This window comes from Rhinolophus sinicus, linkage group LG13, assembly GCF_036562045.2.
Source record: "Rhinolophus sinicus isolate RSC01 linkage group LG13, ASM3656204v1, whole genome shotgun sequence".
NCBI classification, from domain to species: domain Eukaryota; kingdom Metazoa; phylum Chordata; class Mammalia; order Chiroptera; family Rhinolophidae; genus Rhinolophus; species Rhinolophus sinicus.
In genome coordinates, this window is record NC_133762.1 from 38,164,719 (window position 1) to 38,184,884 (window position 20,166).

At 47.3% G+C, this 20,166-nt stretch overlaps 1 protein-coding gene across 7 annotated transcripts in view; it reads right to left on the reverse strand.

Moving 5' to 3' along the window:
• Positions 1 to 688: 688 nt before the first annotated feature.
• DNMT3B (DNA methyltransferase 3 beta) overlaps positions 689 to 20,166 on the reverse strand; it is a 38,831-nt gene continuing 19,353 nt past the window's right edge. For 4 of the 7 annotated variants that reach the window (XM_074317491.1, XM_019748535.2, XM_074317494.1 and 1 more), the window contains 14 exons: positions 19,529 to 19,687; positions 17,216 to 17,323; positions 16,137 to 16,281; positions 14,239 to 14,367; positions 14,040 to 14,084; positions 12,779 to 12,858; positions 12,345 to 12,457; positions 11,695 to 11,878; positions 10,990 to 11,074; positions 9,854 to 9,999; positions 9,550 to 9,640; positions 9,066 to 9,214; positions 8,160 to 8,245; positions 689 to 2,269 (listed from right to left, as the gene is read on the reverse strand). In XM_074317491.1, the coding sequence (XP_074173592.1) occupies positions 2,128 to 2,269; positions 8,160 to 8,245; positions 9,066 to 9,214; positions 9,550 to 9,640; positions 9,854 to 9,999; positions 10,990 to 11,074; positions 11,695 to 11,878; positions 12,345 to 12,457; positions 12,779 to 12,858; positions 14,040 to 14,084; positions 14,239 to 14,367; positions 16,137 to 16,281; positions 17,216 to 17,323; positions 19,529 to 19,687 (1,662 nt within the window). In that variant the 3' untranslated portion in view covers positions 689 to 2,127. Of the gene's footprint in view, positions 2,270 to 4,251; positions 4,371 to 5,133; positions 5,204 to 8,159; positions 8,246 to 9,065; positions 9,215 to 9,549; positions 9,641 to 9,853; positions 10,000 to 10,989; positions 11,075 to 11,694; positions 11,879 to 12,344; positions 12,458 to 12,778; positions 12,859 to 14,039; positions 14,085 to 14,238; positions 14,368 to 16,136; positions 16,282 to 17,215; positions 17,324 to 19,528; positions 19,688 to 20,166 lie in introns of all 7 variants that reach the window. The other 3 variants (XM_019748534.2, XM_074317490.1, XM_074317492.1) reach the window with 1 other exon arrangement.

The following is a 20,166-nucleotide window of genomic DNA, read 5'->3' on the forward strand; positions in this document are numbered from 1 at the left end:
GGTAAACTTTAAGATGGAGTTGCAAGGTTAAGCTTGCAAGATCAACAGGTACACGCTCCACCCAAAAAGCTGAAGCCAAGGGCAGCTGTTAGAATTGTGGGGCCACTCCCAACCAGTCCTTTCCCTGGGGCCAAGTCCCCTCCCTGAATGTGTCAGAATTGCAACATGACTACTTGGGAGCAGTGGAACAAGGTGCTGGAGAATCCCACAAAGGAATAAGGAACTGGGAGAATCAGCCCCAGGATTCTTGAATCAGTCATCTTGATCAGCTACCCAAGAGCTGTAAGAAACTGTCTGGAGAGAGATGTTCCAGACAGCAAGCCTTTAAATGAACTCAAACCCTCCAGTCACTTGTTTTGAAAGCCAAGGTTTAGAAACCCATTCACTAGCCCAGTGTGGTCCCCGGACCAGCAACATGAAATTCTCAGTCTCCACTCCACTCAGTGAATCAAACTCAAGGTGGAACCCAGAAATCTTTTTTAACAAGCCTCCCAGGGGATGCTAATACACTGGAGTTTAGAGACCAGGGCACTAGACCTTGTTTTGCCTGGAATCACCATGGCGTTCCTGCACTGTGCTGTTGAATGACTGACCTACTTCAACCACCCACCTTTCCACTTTAGCCAGACCCTCCCATGCCCCCCCCACCAAATCTGACCTGCAAAAGAACAAAAGGGACACCACACTGTTATAGAGAAATACTGATTTTAATTCAACATAAGGTAAACTCTAGGCATTCATCATCTTTCAGCCTAAAAAGTAGCAAAACTGTTGAAACAAGGCACGATTTCCCCCCATACTTGTTACGTGGCTCCGGTCACACAAAAAATTTTTTTTTATGAAAATGGTAAAACATAAAAATAGAAGTCTGAGATTTTTAAAAGTATATAAAAAAATTTCCATAAAACCTGTCAACGTTGTTCCTTATCCTACAAAATAGCACCAGTAAGAGTAAAAAGGTGTTAAAAACCATTACGACAGCATTTCTGAAATGCACGTTGTCCGACCTCCCATTATCCCTAAAAACAACTTATCAAAATGATTTATTGCAGAAAAAAAAAAGGACTTTAAAATCTCTGGAGGTTGGAGCTTTTATTGTAGTTTTCCCCCTGCAAACTCTTAGATGAGGGGAAAAGTGCGAGAAATGTGCTTCTGCCCCTGGCTGTCACTGCTTCCGGGTTAAGAGAAAGGCTTAAGAATTAGGGTGTCGTACTTATCTGGGGATCTGTGCCTGCAGAAATCTAGAGGGTGCATTTGGGGGTGGGGGTGGTCTTACCTAAGCCTCTCCCTTCACTCCTCTCACATGGGGAAGAGGAAAATAGCGAGAAGCCATACCTGCTTACAGAATATATGGCAGCTTATAACCTAGCCCACCCCTTCCTGAGCTTCCCCGGAGGGTTCTATTGCAGTCACTGGGAGAGACTTAGCTTAAGGGTAGCCCTGCCCTTGGGTTTGTGGGAAAAGATAGCCCTGAATGTGATGATGATGTCATCCCTGCTGAAATCATCATCGGTGTGGGAAATACTCAACAGCCCCATGATGGATCCCAGCCCTTTATACTGAGACCAGGGTTCTGTGCTGGGTAAAATTGAAGATGTAGACATCATTTCCTTTTCTGCTAGCCCTAGGGGAAAAAAGCATCCTTGGGCCCTTAAAAAGTCCCTTAGCTACATGTCTACCACTGCACACTCCTGGATACAAGGAGCTGCAGATGTGTTAAAAAAATTAAAGTCTTGCAATAACTGTCTTGGGTGATTTTTCAGCATTGACCTGAGTACTGGAGAGCTGTCAGCACTGTAGTTTTGGTATCTTAGCCATTGTTTCTGAGCTATAAACCCAGGAGGGGGAAAAAAAGCCATCTTTACTATCTACTTCAAGTTTTAAAGTGTTAAGAGAAGACAAAATGAGCACCGTGTTTGGCCACTCCGAGTGGCCAGGCTGAATTGTGCACAAGGAGGTGGCACCTCGGGCTCCCCCTGCCAGGAGGGGGTCAGGCTGCTCTGCTCCCGCTGAGGTACGCGGCAGTGACCCCACACAGCTGAGCTGAGGAAGGACAGAGCCTGGGATGCACCTCCTGGGTCCCGGCTCTGCCCCCACACACCCCAGTGCCCCAGCGTGCCTGGGGGACTATTCACAGGCAAAGTAGTCCTTCAGGGGAGCGAAGAGGTGTCGGATGACAGGCACGCTCCAGGACCTCCCGAGCAGCTTCTGACGGGCACCACGGCCCATGTTGGACACATCTGTGTAGTGTACAGGAAAGCCGAAGATCCTGGGGGGCACCAGAGTAAAAAGACAGGGAGTCAGAAGTGCCACCTCCAGTGTGCTCAGTGCCTCTGGGAAATCCTCGCCATGGGTCATGCAGTGTGGCACTGCTCTTTCTGCCCTTTGTCCTGTCCCTTGCGTCAGGCCCACTGGGCCTTCACATGAGCCCTCTTGATCCCCAGGTCAGGTCCGCAGGTTCTTCAGCACACAAATGACAGTCATGAATGAGGGCATGACTCTTCCCTGAGGGTTCCTGTTATGTGCATCCCCAGCACTAGCAATGTGCCCCTCACACATAGTTGGTGCTCAGTGGACCTTTCCCGAATGAATGCATGTATGCATAACCAGAAGACAGACCTGTCCCTGTCTTCAAACCACAAGATGGGAGACGTTAGGCAATTTTCTTAATAAGGAACAAGGACACTCTCAAAAATGAACCTTATTTTCAATCATCGGATGCTCAGCTAATTTACTGTGAGTATACTGAAGCATCTTGAGTTCTCTGTCCCTCTTCAAATCCAGTTGCTAGGTCAAGGGCCAAGCTGGAGTTGATGGCAGATGGCAACCAAATATACCAACAGCCTCCTCTGTAAGATTTTATCAGGCCTGGTAAGAGGCTACAGATACACTAGACTTCATTCTTATCCAAGTTTTCCATCAAACACTAAAAATCACACCAAGGGATCAATGGCTGAATGAGTGTTAACCATCCCAAAGATGCAACACCTCCAGCTTCTTTGGGATGCAACACCTCCACAGAATGACAAGACATCTGCACCAACCCATTATCGTAGGTCCAGCCCAGCATGTTAGGCTTGGATCTCAAAATACATTTGACCCATGAACACCACAGGGGTTAGGGACACTGAGCCCCTGTCTAGTGGAAAATCCAAATCTAACTTACGACTCCCCTAAAACATAACTACTAGTAGGTTACTGTTGACTGGAAGCCTTACCTCAACAGTCAATTTGTGTATATTTTATGGTAGTAAATGATAAAAATAAGACTAGTATCTACATAAATTTTATTCATTTATGACATACCTAACTTTTCCTCTTTTTTTTCTTTTTTGATATTTCTAGGTACATGGTTCGTCTGTGAGTTTTATCAAATCATTGCAATCTCCAGAAATTTTCCCAATATACTTATTGGGAAAAAAATCCATGTATTAGTGGACCAACACAGTTCAAATCTGTGTTGTTCAAAGGTCAACTGTATAGAATAATCCACAGCACATATGGGCCAGGTTACCCATCAGTTTGTTTCCATTAATTAGAACTTGCTTTTATACTAAGAAAACTATTGTTTAGTAAAGAATAAAACTAGTTGTACAACAGACATCTGGAATGAAAATACTCTGTATCAAATCTTTCAAGACACAGCCAAAAACGTAGAGGCATATTCATAGCCCTTCTTACATTTCTAACAAAAATATTCTAACAAAAATAAAAACAAAATAAACAAGAAAAACAAAAGGAATAAGAAAAAAATTGAAACCTGAATAGAACTACAATTTAAGAGTTGGTTCTTTGAATCAAAATAAATAAGATACCAACTTAGCCAAACAAATGGAAGAGGGAGACTGTGGCTAAGTATGAATCACCTACAGAAGAGCAACTTGGCAGAAGGAATCTTCTGAGAAAGAGCAAGAGCAATGGCACGTCAGTGAGGTTTTCTTTAGCTGGTTCCTCTTACATCCCTGTGTCTCAGCATGTTGAGGCAGGCAGATGCCAGGGGCAGTGCAGCCAACACAGACAGATGGTGCTGTCTAATGACCTCATGTTTCAGATTCCTCCTCATCACCACCCTTCTACCATTTCGGCCAGGAAATGAGGACTAACTCTGAAAATGTATTCCCAGCCCCCCTAACATAGGTCAGTGGGTCCATGTAGAATGAAGGCAAGCAAGTCCATTTGTGCTGCTGGCCTGAACCACACGTTCCCCTTTCTATCTGTGTTGTTTCCCTCTCCACATGCAGCCTCGCTCACCTTTCTAGCTCAGTGCACCACAAAACATCTTCTTTGCCATTCATGACAACAGGGAAAAGTTGGTTTTTCCCCTGTCTGATCGAGTTCGACTTGGTGGTTATTGTCTGTACTTTCTTTAACTGGAGAACAAAATGACATCATGGAGTAAGCACAGAATGAAGGGTTCTGGGTTGATCCAAGGCTTAGAAGCCCTAGGGAAGATGGAGGAGGGAGGGCAGGTAGGGGAGAAAAGGTGGCAGGGCTGGGCTCAGAAGGAATCAGAAAAGTAGTGTTGGAAGGACAAGAATATTTTGTGCTTCCCACAAAAGCCAAGGAGTGAATGAACAGGAAGGACCAGCCTCAGAGAGAACAAGAGATAAAAAAGTGACCGCGAATGAGATCACATGGGTGCCAAGACAACAGTCACTGATCAAGCAAAATTAAAGCAAAATGTAAAAATCCACCCAGATTATAGAGTGGTCAACCAAACCAGGATTTTGATGGATCTTAGCTTGATATATAAACATTTAAGAATTAAATTTATATATGGAGGTCTTAATATAATTATTTATGACTTGTCAGCAGATAAGTTTTTTACAAAAGCATTAATTACTCATTTCTCACTGGGAGGACCGGCTGAAATTATCTTGTGTCTCTATGACATGTGCATTCATAATTGGAAAGTCTAGTTGCCTTTTCTCAGTGATTATCTTTTTTATCAAGAACCTCTCTTCCTCTGTACTTGACAGATGGGACAGAACAATTCTATAGAAAAAGAGGCCCAGCACCAGGGGGTCATGTGGGGGGAGTGGCAGGAACAAACTAGACACCAAGGTCAGTCAAGTTCCAGCTTTGGAGGTCACCAAGTGCATTTCCCACAGACCGTTTGTGAGCACATCTTACCTTTGCTGTCCTATTGAACTCCAAGCAGTCCTGCAGCTCGAGTTTATCATTCTTTGATGCTATCACGGGCCTGGGAATAGCCAAAACCCATTACTTTCTACCATCTGTCAAGGGGCCTTGGCTAGGCACCTCCCAAGGTGGGAGTGAGCGCTTAAGGCTACAATATGTGCTCTGGCCATGGACTTGCTACAAATACATGATGAAAATGACACTGGCATGAGCCTGTGTGCTGAAGCTAGGGATAGACTAGCCCCTTGAGAGGGCAGCCCAGGAATAAACGCTCCCCCTTGCCAAGTTTTAACATTAATCAAAGCCAAGCTCCCATTGAGGAGAGCAGGGTGGGGAAGCACAGGAAGAGGAGTCAGGAGACCACCCCAGTCCCAGCCCCACTGCTAATGTGGCTGAATGATGACCTTGAGCAAGTTCCACCATCTCTCTGGGTCACATGTCTTAGAAACTTGTATCAGATCTTGGCAGGTCCAATTGCTACCACAAGCACATCAAACCCATACTTTGGGGCCTTACTGCTGGGGATGCAGCCTCCGGAGGCTTTAAGGACTAAAAGTGCGTACATGTAGGAAGGAAGGATAGGCGGTGGTTCACCAAACTCTGATTTACCCTTGTAACTTTCACCACTGAAACGTGCAAATGCAGAGAGAGGCAAACAGATTCCCAGAAGGGGGAGTAGAACTTTAGAACCAAAGTGGTTGAGCAGTTCCAGAGCAGAAAACCAGCAAGGGACTGAATGCAGACTTGATCACCACCTCGGCAGCTCCTGTGTAAGGAACTTCAAGGTCACAAAGAAAGCAGACTTAAGAATGGAAACAGTGCCCACAAAAGGGGCCGGGCCACTGAATCACACAAAATGTTCCTGTTCCTTCCCCTAGATTCCATCAGAAACTTCCTTGACCTCACCTTCCAGGGTCCCCAATGCCACCCTATCCCAATTCCCAGCTAGCTCTTCCATGAAATCAAGGGAGCTGAGGCACCTACCTGGGGAAAAGGACACAACACAGCACACCATAAAGGACACACCTCATGTTGATTCTAAAACTGAGATCTAAACAAACTACAGTTTTTGGCCTAAAGACTGGATTTGGGTCTGTGACCTCTGGGTTGATGCTTGCGTCATCATCCTAGAACCCTGCAGAGCCAGCTATATACCAGGGTGCCAAAAAAATGTATACAAGTGCTCACTTTGTTAACATTGCTCAAGCAGTTAAGTGTCTGGACGCTGATGGCAACCACTTTGAGCATCTATAATTGCAGAAGTCAAATGTGACTTGTATTAATTTTTTGTTATCAGTATACTTGTATACTGAGTATTACAATTTTAATAGTTTTCCTTTCTTAAAATGCGTATGTATACATTTTCTTGGCACCCTCTGTATATATAGCACTACAGCTTGGTTCTTATCACAACTCAGGCAGAAAATTTTGTGGCATCTTTGCTGACTCTTTATTTTTACCTCATACCACACATCCAATACACCATCAAATCCTAATACCTTCACATTATCTAGATAGAATCTGATCTCTCCCGCTAGGTTCCACAGGACCCCTGAGTTACAGCCCCCAGGATGCATTGTGTGTATGGATGCAACCTCCTGGGTCACCACAAAATAAACAGCCAACCCTCCTCCTCTGAAGGACCACCTCCTGTTTCTTCCCATTTCTGCCCTCATCCATATAGCGTCTAACAAACTACTGTGAATTTACAGCTCAGCTTAAATCCTCCTGTGAATTCCCATGCCAAAGTAAATATAAGTCGTACTATGACCTGCAGGCCCCACGTAATTTGGCTGATACTTCTGAGTTCTCTGCTCTCCTCTCTCCCAGCCACTCCACAAGCAAGGAACACTGTCATCTGAACTGGTCTGCGAATGCCCTGACACCCTCATCATCCCCTTTACCCTCTTCCTTTTGCCTGGAATGCTATTCTCTCAAACAATTGTATGACTCCACTCCTTCATTCAGGGCCCCGCTGTAATGAGAAGCCCCCCACCCTTAACTCTTCCAATGTCTCACTCCAGCCATGACCCTGAGGTCATTTACTGTCTGAACAGTCCACCCATTAGCCTGTCAATTCCATGAGAACACACCAGACATCTGAGGTGTTCACCACTAAACTGGCAGCACATACAACAATGCCTGTCAGAGCGAGAACTTGAGTATGAAGTGAATGAACCCATTTCACTGCATCCATGGACACTGCACCATCTGACTGGCTGGTAAAGCCAAATGAAAATGCACGATACCCAAAAGAAATCCTTCAAGCTACTCCAGTACCTTCTCACCTGTCCACATTTTACCAAATGTCAGTTATTATGCTTCCAACACTTCCTTCTAAAGGGTAATTTTTTAAGCTTAACTCATTTGCAAAAGTCTGGGATGTTTCGTTACCATCACATTTTATACCTTAATTAGCACGCCACATATAAAAAATAATTAATCCTCAGCAACTTGCTTTGTAACTTTCAACATGAAAGAGTTGATGAAAAGTTGGGGAAATCTCTTGGTTAAGAAAATCTGAGGGAGATAGGCTTTGAGCTATCAAATGTCATCTCAGCTCCCTCTAGGTTCCACAGGATCACCACAGGCCTGTTCCAGGGGGTCACTTCATCTGAGGGGCAGAGAGACAGATGCATCTAACAGTTCCCTTCCATTTCCCAATGGGACAGGCAACTGGGGTGTAGAGCATCAGCATCCCTGGCTGGGAGACAACACCCAGTCTGCTCTAGCACATGGCACTGTAAGAACCAGGCCCATGGGCAGAGCAGGAATAAGTTGGAATAGACTGAGGAACCCTGGTCAGGGATCCCAGGTAATGCCTGTACATCCTAACAGGTGTCATCCATAACATCAGTGATTGGTCTGAAGCCCCAGGTGGGGCCATTTCTCAGTAGAGCCAGCGCCTTCTAGAAGACTCAAGCATGGTTCTGTCTTAGAGTTCAGGATCAGGGCTCAAACCATTAGCTGTATATTTCACTTGGCTGTTACCTGTCCCACTTGGAGCCCCGTGTTACCTGTTCATCCCAGGCAGGTTGCCCCAGAAGTATCGGGCCCTATGAGCAGCAGACACTTTGATGGCGTCAATCATCACTGGATTGCACTGCAGAGAGAGAGAAGGACAGCTGCTAGGCGCCTACATCAGAATTCAGGTGGCAGACAGGGTGGGGCCTGGCCTAGGCGGGTGACAGAGCTGATCCTTGGCTGTGGAAGACATACAGTTCCTGACAGACAGGGGACAGACCAACTCCTATCAAGAATCTGGCTGGAGGACATAGCTAGTGCTCACATATTAATGGTAGGGAAAGAGACCAGATTGAATCTGCAGGTCCTGAGAAGGTATGCCCTGGGGCACACCAGGTAATTACGGAATGTGCTATGTACAGGCGGTAAAAGCAGCTCAAAGCCAACATCTGGCAAGTCGAGCTCCTGGTTACAGGAATGCAGTGTTGGCAAACCATGCCCTGCACCACCCATCTGTCATCGACATAATCTCTCTAGCAGAACTTAAACTACAAAGTTTTGGGGGAAATTAAATGCGTTAAGTATATAAAAAGTATTTACTAGAATGCTTGTATGAAGCAGTGGATAATTAACGTGTCTGTGGCCCCTAAAGCAGCAGTTCTCGTAACAAGGAGAAAAAACTCTCTAGAGTAAAAAGGTTAATTGAATCTCATGAGGCCTCCAAAAGTAGATGATGGTTTCATCATCTCTGACTTCAGTGGGTTTGGGGTGAGGTTAGAGAGATCAAATATTTTTCATGTTTGTAAGAGAACCAACCCACTTGACTCCATTACACTTGGATCTAGCCACGTCTTCTGCTGAGAACCTGGAAATCACTTCCAACACCCACCAACCCCCATTGCCAACTGGCCCTTCCCCACCCATGCAGTCTTGACAATCAGGACTGTAGGTCCCCTCACCTCCAGGAACCGAGAGATGTCCCTCTTGTCACCAACCTTCATGGCTACCACATTCTCAAACATCCAGAAGAAGGGCCGGTCGTCACCTTCCTTGGGGCGTGAGTAATTCAGCAGGTGGTAAAACTCGAAGAAGAGCCGGCCTGTGCCCTCTGAGCCCACAAAAGAAGATGGATGGCCAGGGTCAAACCCTTCAGCCCACACCTCCATATTGAAACCAATGGGTTCCTAATGACCACCTGACTACAGCTGATGCCCTACAGTCGCTCTGCCTGTAGTGCTCTGGACGGACTAAGGACACAGCAACAAGCAGAGCAATGCTGTTTTTAAGTATCTCTGGGGACTGAGGATTCACAGTGGCGTGTGGATAGGTGACAGGTAAGGCTGGCCAGAAGCAAACAGCTCCGTCTCAAGCCACTCCTCCTGGACTAGCACTCAGGTGACATATAGGGTCTCTTGGCGCCACTAGAATAGAAGGGACACTCACCGTACAGGCCTTTCCTGGCAGGGTTCACATTTGAGAGATCATTGCATGGGCTTCCACCAATCACCAAGTCAAAGGGGCCCCATTCTTCAATCTGTGACAGAAAAACAGTCACTCTTAGGGGAGGTTGGAGGGACTGACAACCTGTGTTCCCTGTCAAGAAAAGCTGCCTGATATGATCACAGGTTCTCTTCTCCCACAACCCTGGGCATGGGGAAGGGGACAACACGGCTGTGAGGACGTGTGGGCTTAGGGACGGGGAGGGAGGGGCTGTTGCAGCGCCCCCAGGAGTGTAGGCTGTCCTCACATTTTTCTTGGTGATGTTCCTGACATCATTCACATATTTGATATTGCCCTCGTGCTTGACAGTTCCCACCGCGATGGACTCTTCACACACTTCGGAGGCGACATACTTCTCCACTTTGATGCCCAATTCTTTGAGAACCAAGTACCCTGTAGGGGGAGCCAGAGAGATAGAAAATGCACCCAGGGTCATGCTGCCCAGGGCCCCTCCCTCCAGTGATTCTACATCATCTCCAAAACTCAGACCAGACCCAGCAAAGATATGGCAGCCCTCGAGTGAAGCCCTGCAGATGGCACAGAAACTGCACACCATACCAGGCTCTCCAGAGTGTGGAGTTTGTGAACAAAAGATGTATGTATCAAGTGGTACAGCCCACTAGCAGGATCTATCATAACTGACAGGTCCAGAGCCAATGCCCCAGCATCTGCAGCCCCAGCATAAACGCAGACACAGAAACAGGGACCTTCACCAAAATCATGTTGAGAAAATAGCCTCGAAGTCTGGGGGGCAATGGCCAAGGCTCCATCCTACTGTGGGTTACCTATGCTAGTATAAACAGGTCCTTACGATCCACCCGAGTGGAGAAAACAAGTAGCAGGCCTTGACCTGGGAGTCATTAACAGCTATCAATGTTTTAGGCAGGTGGACACCAGTGGACACACATACGTACACATGAAGCACATAGCAGCTCATTTACACTGCTTCCTGCTCTGGTAAAATGGACATTCCTAATAATACCCCACAGGGCAATTCTGAAGATTAAACGAGTTAACTCAGGGAAAGCTCCCAAGGGCGACATGCATGTTGGCTATCCTTATTCTTATATGGGGAACCCGGGGGAATGGGAGGGAAGAATGGAGGTATTAGGAGTTGTCTATGCTTATGGAATAAAAAATAGTTTCCCAAGATAACTGCACATAATGAAAAATAAATGCAACATCTGAGATACACATTCCTTTAAAAAGGACCAAAAGAGGGCCAGGTGGGTGAAATGAATGGTGGAGAGGTTTGAGGTGAGAAACAAGAAGCCAGTGGTTTTCTCAGAAAAGGTAACAGACAGGTAATCCCACGGGTCTTGCTTGGCATTGAGAACAGACACCTGGACCAGGTGAGCATCCCAAGGTGACCTCCAAACTCACCTGTGGCAATTCCATCAAACAGGGACAAGACTCGAATGGGTCGCCTTCGGGCTGCAGGAATCGCAGGGTATAACTTGGGGGCTTCCTGCCAGGTTAAAGGTCATAGAGATCATGGAAGTCATGAAGGTCAAGGCACAAGGGGAAGACTCAACCTCTGGGGGAGGGGCGGGCTGACCTTGCTGAGGGACTCAAACCCTGAGGTCTGCCATTTCTCAGCTGGGATCACCTCAGCTTGCCATTCTACCCTTAGACATGGAACACAGATGAGACTTTGAGACAGATGCACACACACAAAAAGACACATCACCCTACACAGGAATGACCTGGGGCCTCCCTCAGAGATCTCTAGAACGGAGCCCAGGAAAATCCACTCCCTCTAAGATTTAAGAGTAAGTCACAGGCTTCCTTTTTCCCTCTTCCGTTCAACTACCTCAGAAGATTTGCTTATATCGATAACCATTTCTTTGTCAGCCCCTTGAAAATCTATAATCAGCCAAGGAGGGGAGGAAAAAAGACCACTGGAGGAAGAAGCCTGAGGACTGTCCATGGGACATGTCAGTTAGCGGGTCTCTCAAGTCTGAGGCACTCAGTCACTCGTTTGTATTGCGGATCTTTCCAGGAACTCTGGCTAAGAAACTCCCAGAGCATTCCAGACTCGTGATGCTCTGGGGTGGGTGGTACTGGGCAAAAGAGCCTGTGGCTTACATATTCAAGCCCCATGTCACTGGTGAAGAAAGCCTGGAGGCGGACGTTCCAGTCCTTCCGGCGCCGCAGGACACCGTGACAGCGCTGCGGGAGGCACATGTAGCAGCTCCAGGGCTCCTGCAGCTTCGCATCTGCTGCTGTGCCTTTGCCCACCAGCACCTCCAGGCATTCCACACAGAAGCACCTGCACCGGGAGAGAAGGGAGCCTTAGTCACCATGCCGCTCGCCTGAATGACCCCTTTCCCAGGGAGATGGCAACACATCGCCTAAAGCCTTTTCAGGGCCCCAGATGCTCCTCTCCATGGGCTGGAAAACCCTGCGGTGTGATGTAACCTCTTCCTTGGATATCTGTGCACCCTGAGTCCACAGGCTCTGCACAGAAAAGCTCTCCAAGCCCCCAGAAGAGGCCAATCTCTATGGAGCCTTCCCCACCCCCGTCCCAGACCTCAGACATTCCTGTCTCTAAGCTCATCCCTACACCCCTGGTTCTACGTCAAGGACATGAGAACCACGAACCCTGCAGAGTACTGACTGGGCCCTGTCCCCAGGTTAACTGGGCTCAAGTCCCAGTGCCTGAGATTCCTTTGGGCCGTAGGAATGACAGGCACGACTTGGGAGACTCAGGGGCCAGCTGCGGGCCCGATGCTCACCGGCAGCAGCTCGTGTTGCTGCACAGGAGCAGCTCACGGCCCTCGCAGCACACAGTGCAGTAGGACTGGTAGCCGTCATCGTCGTACATGTAGAACAGCTCAAGGAACCGGTCCTGGCAGCCAGAGAGAGACACCCGTGAAATCGGAGACCAGGGACCACCGGGCCCCACTTGCTCGGGGGTAGGGCCCTAGGATACAGGTCACTGGAGGCTTGGCGCCCTTCACAGGAACAACTGGCTGGGGTCTATGAGCCACTGCAGATGGCCTCCTCTGTTGTAGCACCAGCCCTCAGAGTGGAAGGTAGGACGATTGGGGCCAGGGAGGGCTTCACTAGAACATTCCCTGATGCCTACATGCAGGTACTTTTTTCCAGGAAGTATAGGCAAGTTGTGGAGAGAAGGGACAGCAAAGTCCAGGGTGGGGGTGGGACTTACCCGGCACGTCTGGCAGAGCCCGCCCTCAAAGAGAGGGTGGAAGGACACAGTGTTTTTCCTACCACAGGACAAACAGCTGTCTGTAAGAAAGACACGGACAGTTTGCAGCAATTCCCGCCCCACACCAGCTGCCGAAGCCCTGGGTCTAATGGTTCTTGAACATTGATTCCACGCTAGCAATATGCCACGGACTCTTCATGCTTTGTTCCTTTCAACAATGTTTCCAAATTGCCGTCCCAATTCTCGCAATGGGAAAAGACTAGCATACCAGCTCCAAGCAGTAGGTACCGCAAGACAGGCAAAGTAGGAAGCTGTGGGGCACAGCACTGAGCAAGGGCCCCTCCAGCACAGGGACAGGCTTGGAGGGCCTGATGTGAAAATCTTTGAGACCTTTAAAGACTAAGACTTCGGGGAATTCATGCTGTCACCAGTTTGCTTACTGGCTCATCATGAAAGGACTTGCACATGACCACACTCTACACATAACCATGGCTGCAATTTCAGAACCCAGGTCTTTTAACTATTAGGGTACCCTGACTTCACTAGGTCAGGACTCATTCACACCACTGACCGGCGGGCAGAGCCTTTAAAAATGCCATCCCTAGCCAGGTAGCAGACAGATGAGTGAAAGAATCTTGGGGGATGGGAGGATTATGGGTCAAGGCTCCCAGCATCTTCAGGGGCTGCCTCCAAACCCAAGCTTTCCCAGGGTTCTCTGCGTCAGGAGCTGTATTATTTTCCTATCCAGCACTGAGTAACCACTCAACTAAGTATTTGTTGACTAAAGGGTATGAGGGCGAGGAAGCAAGGAAGTTGATCAGCCCTCACACAGTTGAGCTCCATTAGATACATTCTGGGCAGTTTAGATTCCAGGGGTGATTCCCAGCCAGGGCCAACGAACCAAAGTTAGCTTGCGAGAGTGACAGTGGCAAAGCATGCCTACTTTTCACCTCAAAGCCAGTTCCAGTTCTTGTTTGGGAAGGCTCATGATGCCACAGATCATGATTTCAGTTTCCCCTGGCCGAAGGGCCCTGGCTTCCACTCTGCCCCCACACCCACCCTTCCTGCTCACTGAGATTAGGGGCAGAATCTGTCTCTGTAAAAATCAGGCAATCAGGCAATTCTATAAAACGTAACTATGACGATGTCTACACCTCCACCCAAGGTCAAGGCTCTGGGTTAAACCCCAGCAGAGTGAACAGTAAAGGCCTGGAGAAGTACCCACAACAGGAAGTGAGGACTGCAAGGGAGAGAGCATTACCTTCTAGACTACTCTTGTTGTTGGTAACATCCAAAGCCATTTGCTCTGTTGAGAAAAGAGAAGATTGTGAGATGGGCTGAAGGAGCCTATCAGCGATCAACTAAGCCATACGTCCCCCTCCTCTCGTGGTCCTCACTGCCTGCCCATTCCTGGGAATGGGTGATAATGGTCCCCCAGCCTCCTCCTCCCACACAATCACCTCGAGTCTGGTCCTCCTCTCCTCGGTCTTTGCCGTTGTTATAGCAATTTGTCTTGAGGCGCTTGGGTGGGGGGCAGTAGTCAGTAGAGGTGGCCGAGTCATCAGCTGTGCGTCTTCGAGTCTTATTCTCTGTGAAAGGGAAGGAGATGGCAGCCTTGGCTAGCAGGAGGTGGTGCAGGGAAAAGGTGGGCCTGGGACAGGCCTACGCTATGCCTGCCTGGACGCCCACTGCATCTGGGCCATGATATGGGTCCACAATAGGGTCCTGAGGCCCTACTATGTATGAGACATAATTCAAAACCCCTCACATATCTAATACGTGTTTATAGGGTTTTAAATAGTTTTAGGGGTTTAGACCCAGGACAAAGAACATTCTACAAAGGCACTAAACATCTGTCTACAATGCCCAACACAGTAACTGACAGCCACATGGAGCCAATGAGCACTTAAAAATGTGACTTGTGTGAGTGACTGAGGAGCTGCATTTTACATTTAATTTTAATATAAATTTTTACATTGCTAATTGATCCAATTAACAACTTCATTTGGAACTTGTTCAAGTGAAAATTTGGATCTTAGACATTTGTGAAAATACAGAGTAAGTGTTACCAGGGAAAATTTCGTGTCCTAATTGAGATGTTGAAAGACACATAAAATATGCGATTTTGAAAACAGTGCTAAAAGGAAATGTAAAATATCTTAATTTTTTATACTGACTGTTGGAAATGCTTAAATGCTGAAAATATGGGATTAAATTAAATGTATGACTAATATTAATTGTACCTGTTTCTTTTATTCTTTTCAACTTGGCTACTAGAAAATTTAAATTATATTATGTGGCTATTGCTTCTCTTTCTATAAATTCCACTTCTATTTTCAGTCAGTCTATACAGTGTAACCTATAAAGGACATAGTTAAATTTGTCTCTGCCCCTAGGAAAGAAAATTATGCAGCCATTAAAACTCATAAGGACCCTTTAGTGACAACATGACATTTGACAATGCTTATATGATTTAATACTGTGAAATAAAGGGAAAGCAGAAATCCAACTCGTGTACAGAAAAAGGTGAAAAGATGTGCACACCCAACAAAGTGCAGCTGGATAGAGGCCTTGTGAGGCCAGAGAGTGAAGGGGTGGGTGAGAGTTCAGGCTGAGATTTCTTTCCCAGTGACCACTGTATATGCAAAGAAATTGAAAGAAAGTGCAGAGAAAACTGTCAAAAGATAGTCAAAAAGATGGGAAGGGAATACCGTATTTCCTTGATTCTAAGTTCCCACTGCCTGCACGACGCACCTTCGACTTATTAACCACTTTTTTGGGGGGTCGGGGGGGACAAAACAAAACAGAGAACACTCTTGTTAAAGGTATGAATTAGAAGACAAATCCTGGATTTCAGGCATCCCAGATTTCCAAAAAGTGACAATCTTAAACTACACATATCTTATAATGGAGGAAATATGGTATTGATCAAAATGTTAGGATGGGTGATGCCACTTTCTGAATGGAGGTGGGTTATGGTTTGGGGATTTTTGTTTTAAAACACTTGCCAACTTTTCTCCAATGAGCAGAGCGTAATTATTTTTTCCTTTTAAAAGAAAAGGTGCTAGTGAAGATTCATTCAGTCTTGATTTCCTGTTTACTCAAGTTTTCAGAACAGAATCAATTCCAAACTACATGTACTTGACCTTTAGCAGGCAAGTGACCAGGGAAGCTGGAAAAGCCTGGGCTGTTTGTTTTCCCATAGCCCTCTGGGTTCACAGGGTGGAAAAGTGGGTCTCCAGGACCAACTGGATGCCAGAAAGCGGGGGTAAGGTGAGGGGCACAGGGGTGGCTGCATCTCCCAAGGGTGTTCCCAGCATCAGTGACAGTTGGTATTGCCACAGGGACCCATTCCCACCTGGTTGCTTGTTGTTGGGTTTGAGGCCCTCAATCCCAGTAGGCCTGAAGCCCCCATGGGCCCACTCCAACATGGGCTTCAGCTGGTCCTCCAATGAGTCTCCGGGGCCGCTGGGGAAGGTCTTGCCAGCCCGCACCCTGGCTTTCTGGTGAGATAAAGGCGAGTCTGTGATGAACAGGAGGGGTGGGTGCTCGCCAGGCCGCACCCAGGGATTCCCCCCAGCTGGGCCCTGCATTCCCCTTCACACTGGGCCCTTTCATAGCCAGGCAGCTGTCCTGAGCTGTGGTATGTGACAGGGAGGAACAGCCTGTGCAGGAAGACAGGGAAGAGGCCTTGGGGGAAGAGTGAAGTCTTTCCACGAAGGCACCAAATGTGACCTCTTCTACGCAGAGAACCTGAGTGGACAGCTCCCCCTCAAAAGGCAGCGGAGCAGACTTTAGCTCTGCTACTTTTAGTTATAGAAGTATCACCTCTGAAAAAGCTCCAGATTTCTTGTTTTATTTCCCCAATGAAGATGAGGAGGTGTAGAGTGTGAAGTTCTATTTCAGAAATACCACAAGGATTTACGTATCTAATTAAGCACAGAGGCTGGATCATAAATGCTGGACAAAGGCTACTGATCTTTGCAGTGACCTTCACCCCAAGTCAAAGCAGAGGGAAGGACAGAGCCTGACGGATCCCGCAGCCAAGCGGAAAAGGCAGCTGGGCTCAGCTGCTGCCCCGTCTTGGCCTTGAACCTCACCACGTCAAGTCTTTGACAGCTCTGGAAAATCATGAATTCACTGATGTGACCCTTGTCCCCCACTTCCTAGTGTTCCCTCCTTCCTCATTCAGTCAGCAATACCGACAGCCACCAGGTAGAAGCTGAGGGAGACCTAGAAGTCGTAGGGAAGTCTCAAATCCCTTCCTTCCCTTCCCAGTCTGGCCCATCAGGCCAACATGTTTGCATTCACCTCCTGCCTGGTTACCCTGTCCCTTCTAAGCCATCGTTGGTACCCCGGCCGGAGCTGACTTTCTGTATGTCTCTTGCCTTAACCCTGCTCTTGGGGCCAGGCCCTCACCACCCACCACCGTGTTACCTCCAGAGCGTGGTACATGGCCTTCCTGTAAGAGACCAGCTTATTGAAAGTCGCCAGGTTAAAGTGCTGGCTAAACAGCCCCAGGGCCACCAGCTTATCAGCAGAGACCTAAGAGAGAAAACCACCATCAGCATCCACCGGGGGTGCCGTGTATTTCTCATAGGGTTATTCCTGGGGATCAAAGTTCACAGATGCAAAGGGGAAAAGAAAAAAGGAGAAAATAGAAATAGAACTGGTACACAGACTACTGATGTACCCTATGGCCAGAAGCATGGGGGATGACACTCCCAGCGTGAGCAAGTGTGCTGTTCCAAATGGATACAATTAGATGTACCCTGTATCTGTGTATATTTTAAGAACAAATGACCTACATGGTCCCTGGTGTGGGCTCCCACTTGCAATTTGCTGCAGATGCTCCAACATCGGGGGTTTTGCACTTGTTCTTCCTTCCTTCGTGAGGGTGACAAATAGCTGTGATTACTTTACTATTTCGCCTTCTATTAATTGAGCTCATTTAATGTATTGTTTAGAGAACAGTGCTTGGCACAGAATAAGCACTTTTTAGTTATTGTCACTTGTTGATATCTGCCTTCCACTGGGGCTAAAGATCTATATATTCTACAAGTCTCATGCCCAGTTCCAGGGTATATGTGAACTAATTCAATGGGCTACAAGTGGGAAGGGGTGAAACTGGGTACTCAGGGATGCTGATCCGAACAGAAAGACAGATATGATGCTTTGTTTTCCACATTAGGTGCTCGCACTCATGCTAACCTCCATTTTGCACTTCTAAGTGTGACCTCCCACGAGGGAGTGTTGCCACCATTGGTGAGAAGAAACTGGGGCTCAACACAGTTGAGGCGCCGTTCCCAACACCAAACTCTTCCAATGTAACATATGGGCTAAACACCAGACCCCACATTGTAATCCTCTCCCATGATGCTAACAGCACCCCACTTCATCTTATTTGCATCAGACCCAGTCTTGCAAAGTGCATTTTATGTCTTACTGGGCCAAAGCAATGAAACAATCCATGGTTTTTCATTTCAAAGAAGTCATTGCTCACATCCCTGCAATTAGATGCTTCAAGGGAGAGTGTAGGCCTGGACGTTTGTCCTTCTGCTCCCTCTGCTGGCCAATGGGGGCATCAGCATGCAGGGAGACTCCAAGTCATATTCCTGCCCTTCGGGAACTTCAATGTTGATATGAATCGCCCCAAAGAAACCCAATTCATGGAAAAACCGGAACCTCAAATTGAAGCTGAATCTCACAAACGTACTCAATGGTCCTTCATTCCCACCCCTGCTTCCATCCTGGCCCAGCTTGCTCTGTGTTCTCACCTCACATTAGGAAATGCCGAGGGTTGGAAGAACATTTCAGTAAGAGACCATCTCAGAAAAAGTACTGCCTGCACTATTCTTATCAAAACTTGGACTCTCAGCGGTGGCGGGATAGCTCAGTTGGTTAAAGCGCGAGCTCTCAACAAGGTTGCTGGTTCAATTCCCACATGGGATAGACGTCGACTGGAGTTGGAGCTGAGCTGCACCCTCCATAACTAAACTGAAGGACAACGACTTGGAGCTGATGGGCCCTGGAGAAACACACTGTTCCCCAATATTCCCCAATAAAATTTAAAAAAAAGAAAATCCAATAAAACTTGGACTCTCAGAATGTGTCTTCAGAATGTGCCTTCAAAATGTGCCTTCAAACAGAGTATAAGAATCAAAACAGCCTAATGCATGTCCAACACTTGCTCTTATCCGACAGACTCATCAAGAAAGATGAAATTCAAATGGCCAATATCAGTAATCAAGAAACCCTGAGATAACCAACTCTGAGAAGAAAGTTTTCCTAATTGTCACCAGGCAACTCAAGACCCAGCTGCAGGCCCAGTCAGAAGAACCTCTCCCCCCACCTCCCCAGGGCTAAATGAGGTTCAGAGGCAGAGTCCATCCTTCCTGTCTCTTCCAAGTTCTCCATTAAACACCCAAGAGGCTGCTCCTGACCCCTCAGAATCCATACCGGTGACTCTGCCCCAGAGAAATAAAACAGAATCCAAGTGGTCATGAACCCATAAGACTTGGCAGCTTTGTCTCCTGTAAAAGTACACTGAGATCTGAGCCCCCAAAGAACCTATGTGTCTGTTTAAGTCAGTTAACAAGAGAAGTTTTTGTCCTTCCTCCTAGACACACAGCCTTATCCATCCAGAGAAAACAAGCACAGGCCATTATCTTAAGGGCAACTGCAAAAGGGAGGGATGGAAAAGGCTGCCCTTCTGCAGGCCCATGAAAGCCTACCTTACCCTGGACTCACCTCAGAGAACTTGCCATCACCAAACCACTGGACCCACCGCATGCCAGACATGGCCTGGCGCTTGGAGGTGGCCTTCCAAGATACCACCATGGCAGGCCACCAGGAGAAGCCCTTGATCTTTCCCCATACGAGGTCCCCTATTCCAAACTCCTTCCCATCCTGGAAGATAAACCACATGAAGGAATGAATCCCAATGAGACAAGCCAGCCAGGTTGAGGAAGAATCTTACCCACCCCATGGACCTGTGATGGCAACTGCCTCCCAGTCCCACTTAGGGCTTCCTACAAGTGCCCGGCAGGGCTCCTCAGGAAATTATCTGTCTGCCTTCCACATTTCATGGTTGGAAAACTATGTGAGAATAAAGGGCAGTGGATGGGTAGGATTGGTTGTTTGATAGGAACATGGGGTTTATTATATTAGATCTGTAACATTTAACCTAGGAATGAAAGACGTCAACTTTCTGAAATAAAAGTGAAATGATGACAAACACCTGAATATTCCCACCACAAGCCATCAGATAGGCTATTATAAAGCCTCTCAAATGCTTTAAAAATTATTTGGTCATTTGCGCATAAACTTGCCATAATGTCAGGTGCCCATGAAAACATGTGAACTATTAAACTGTATCTATAGTATGA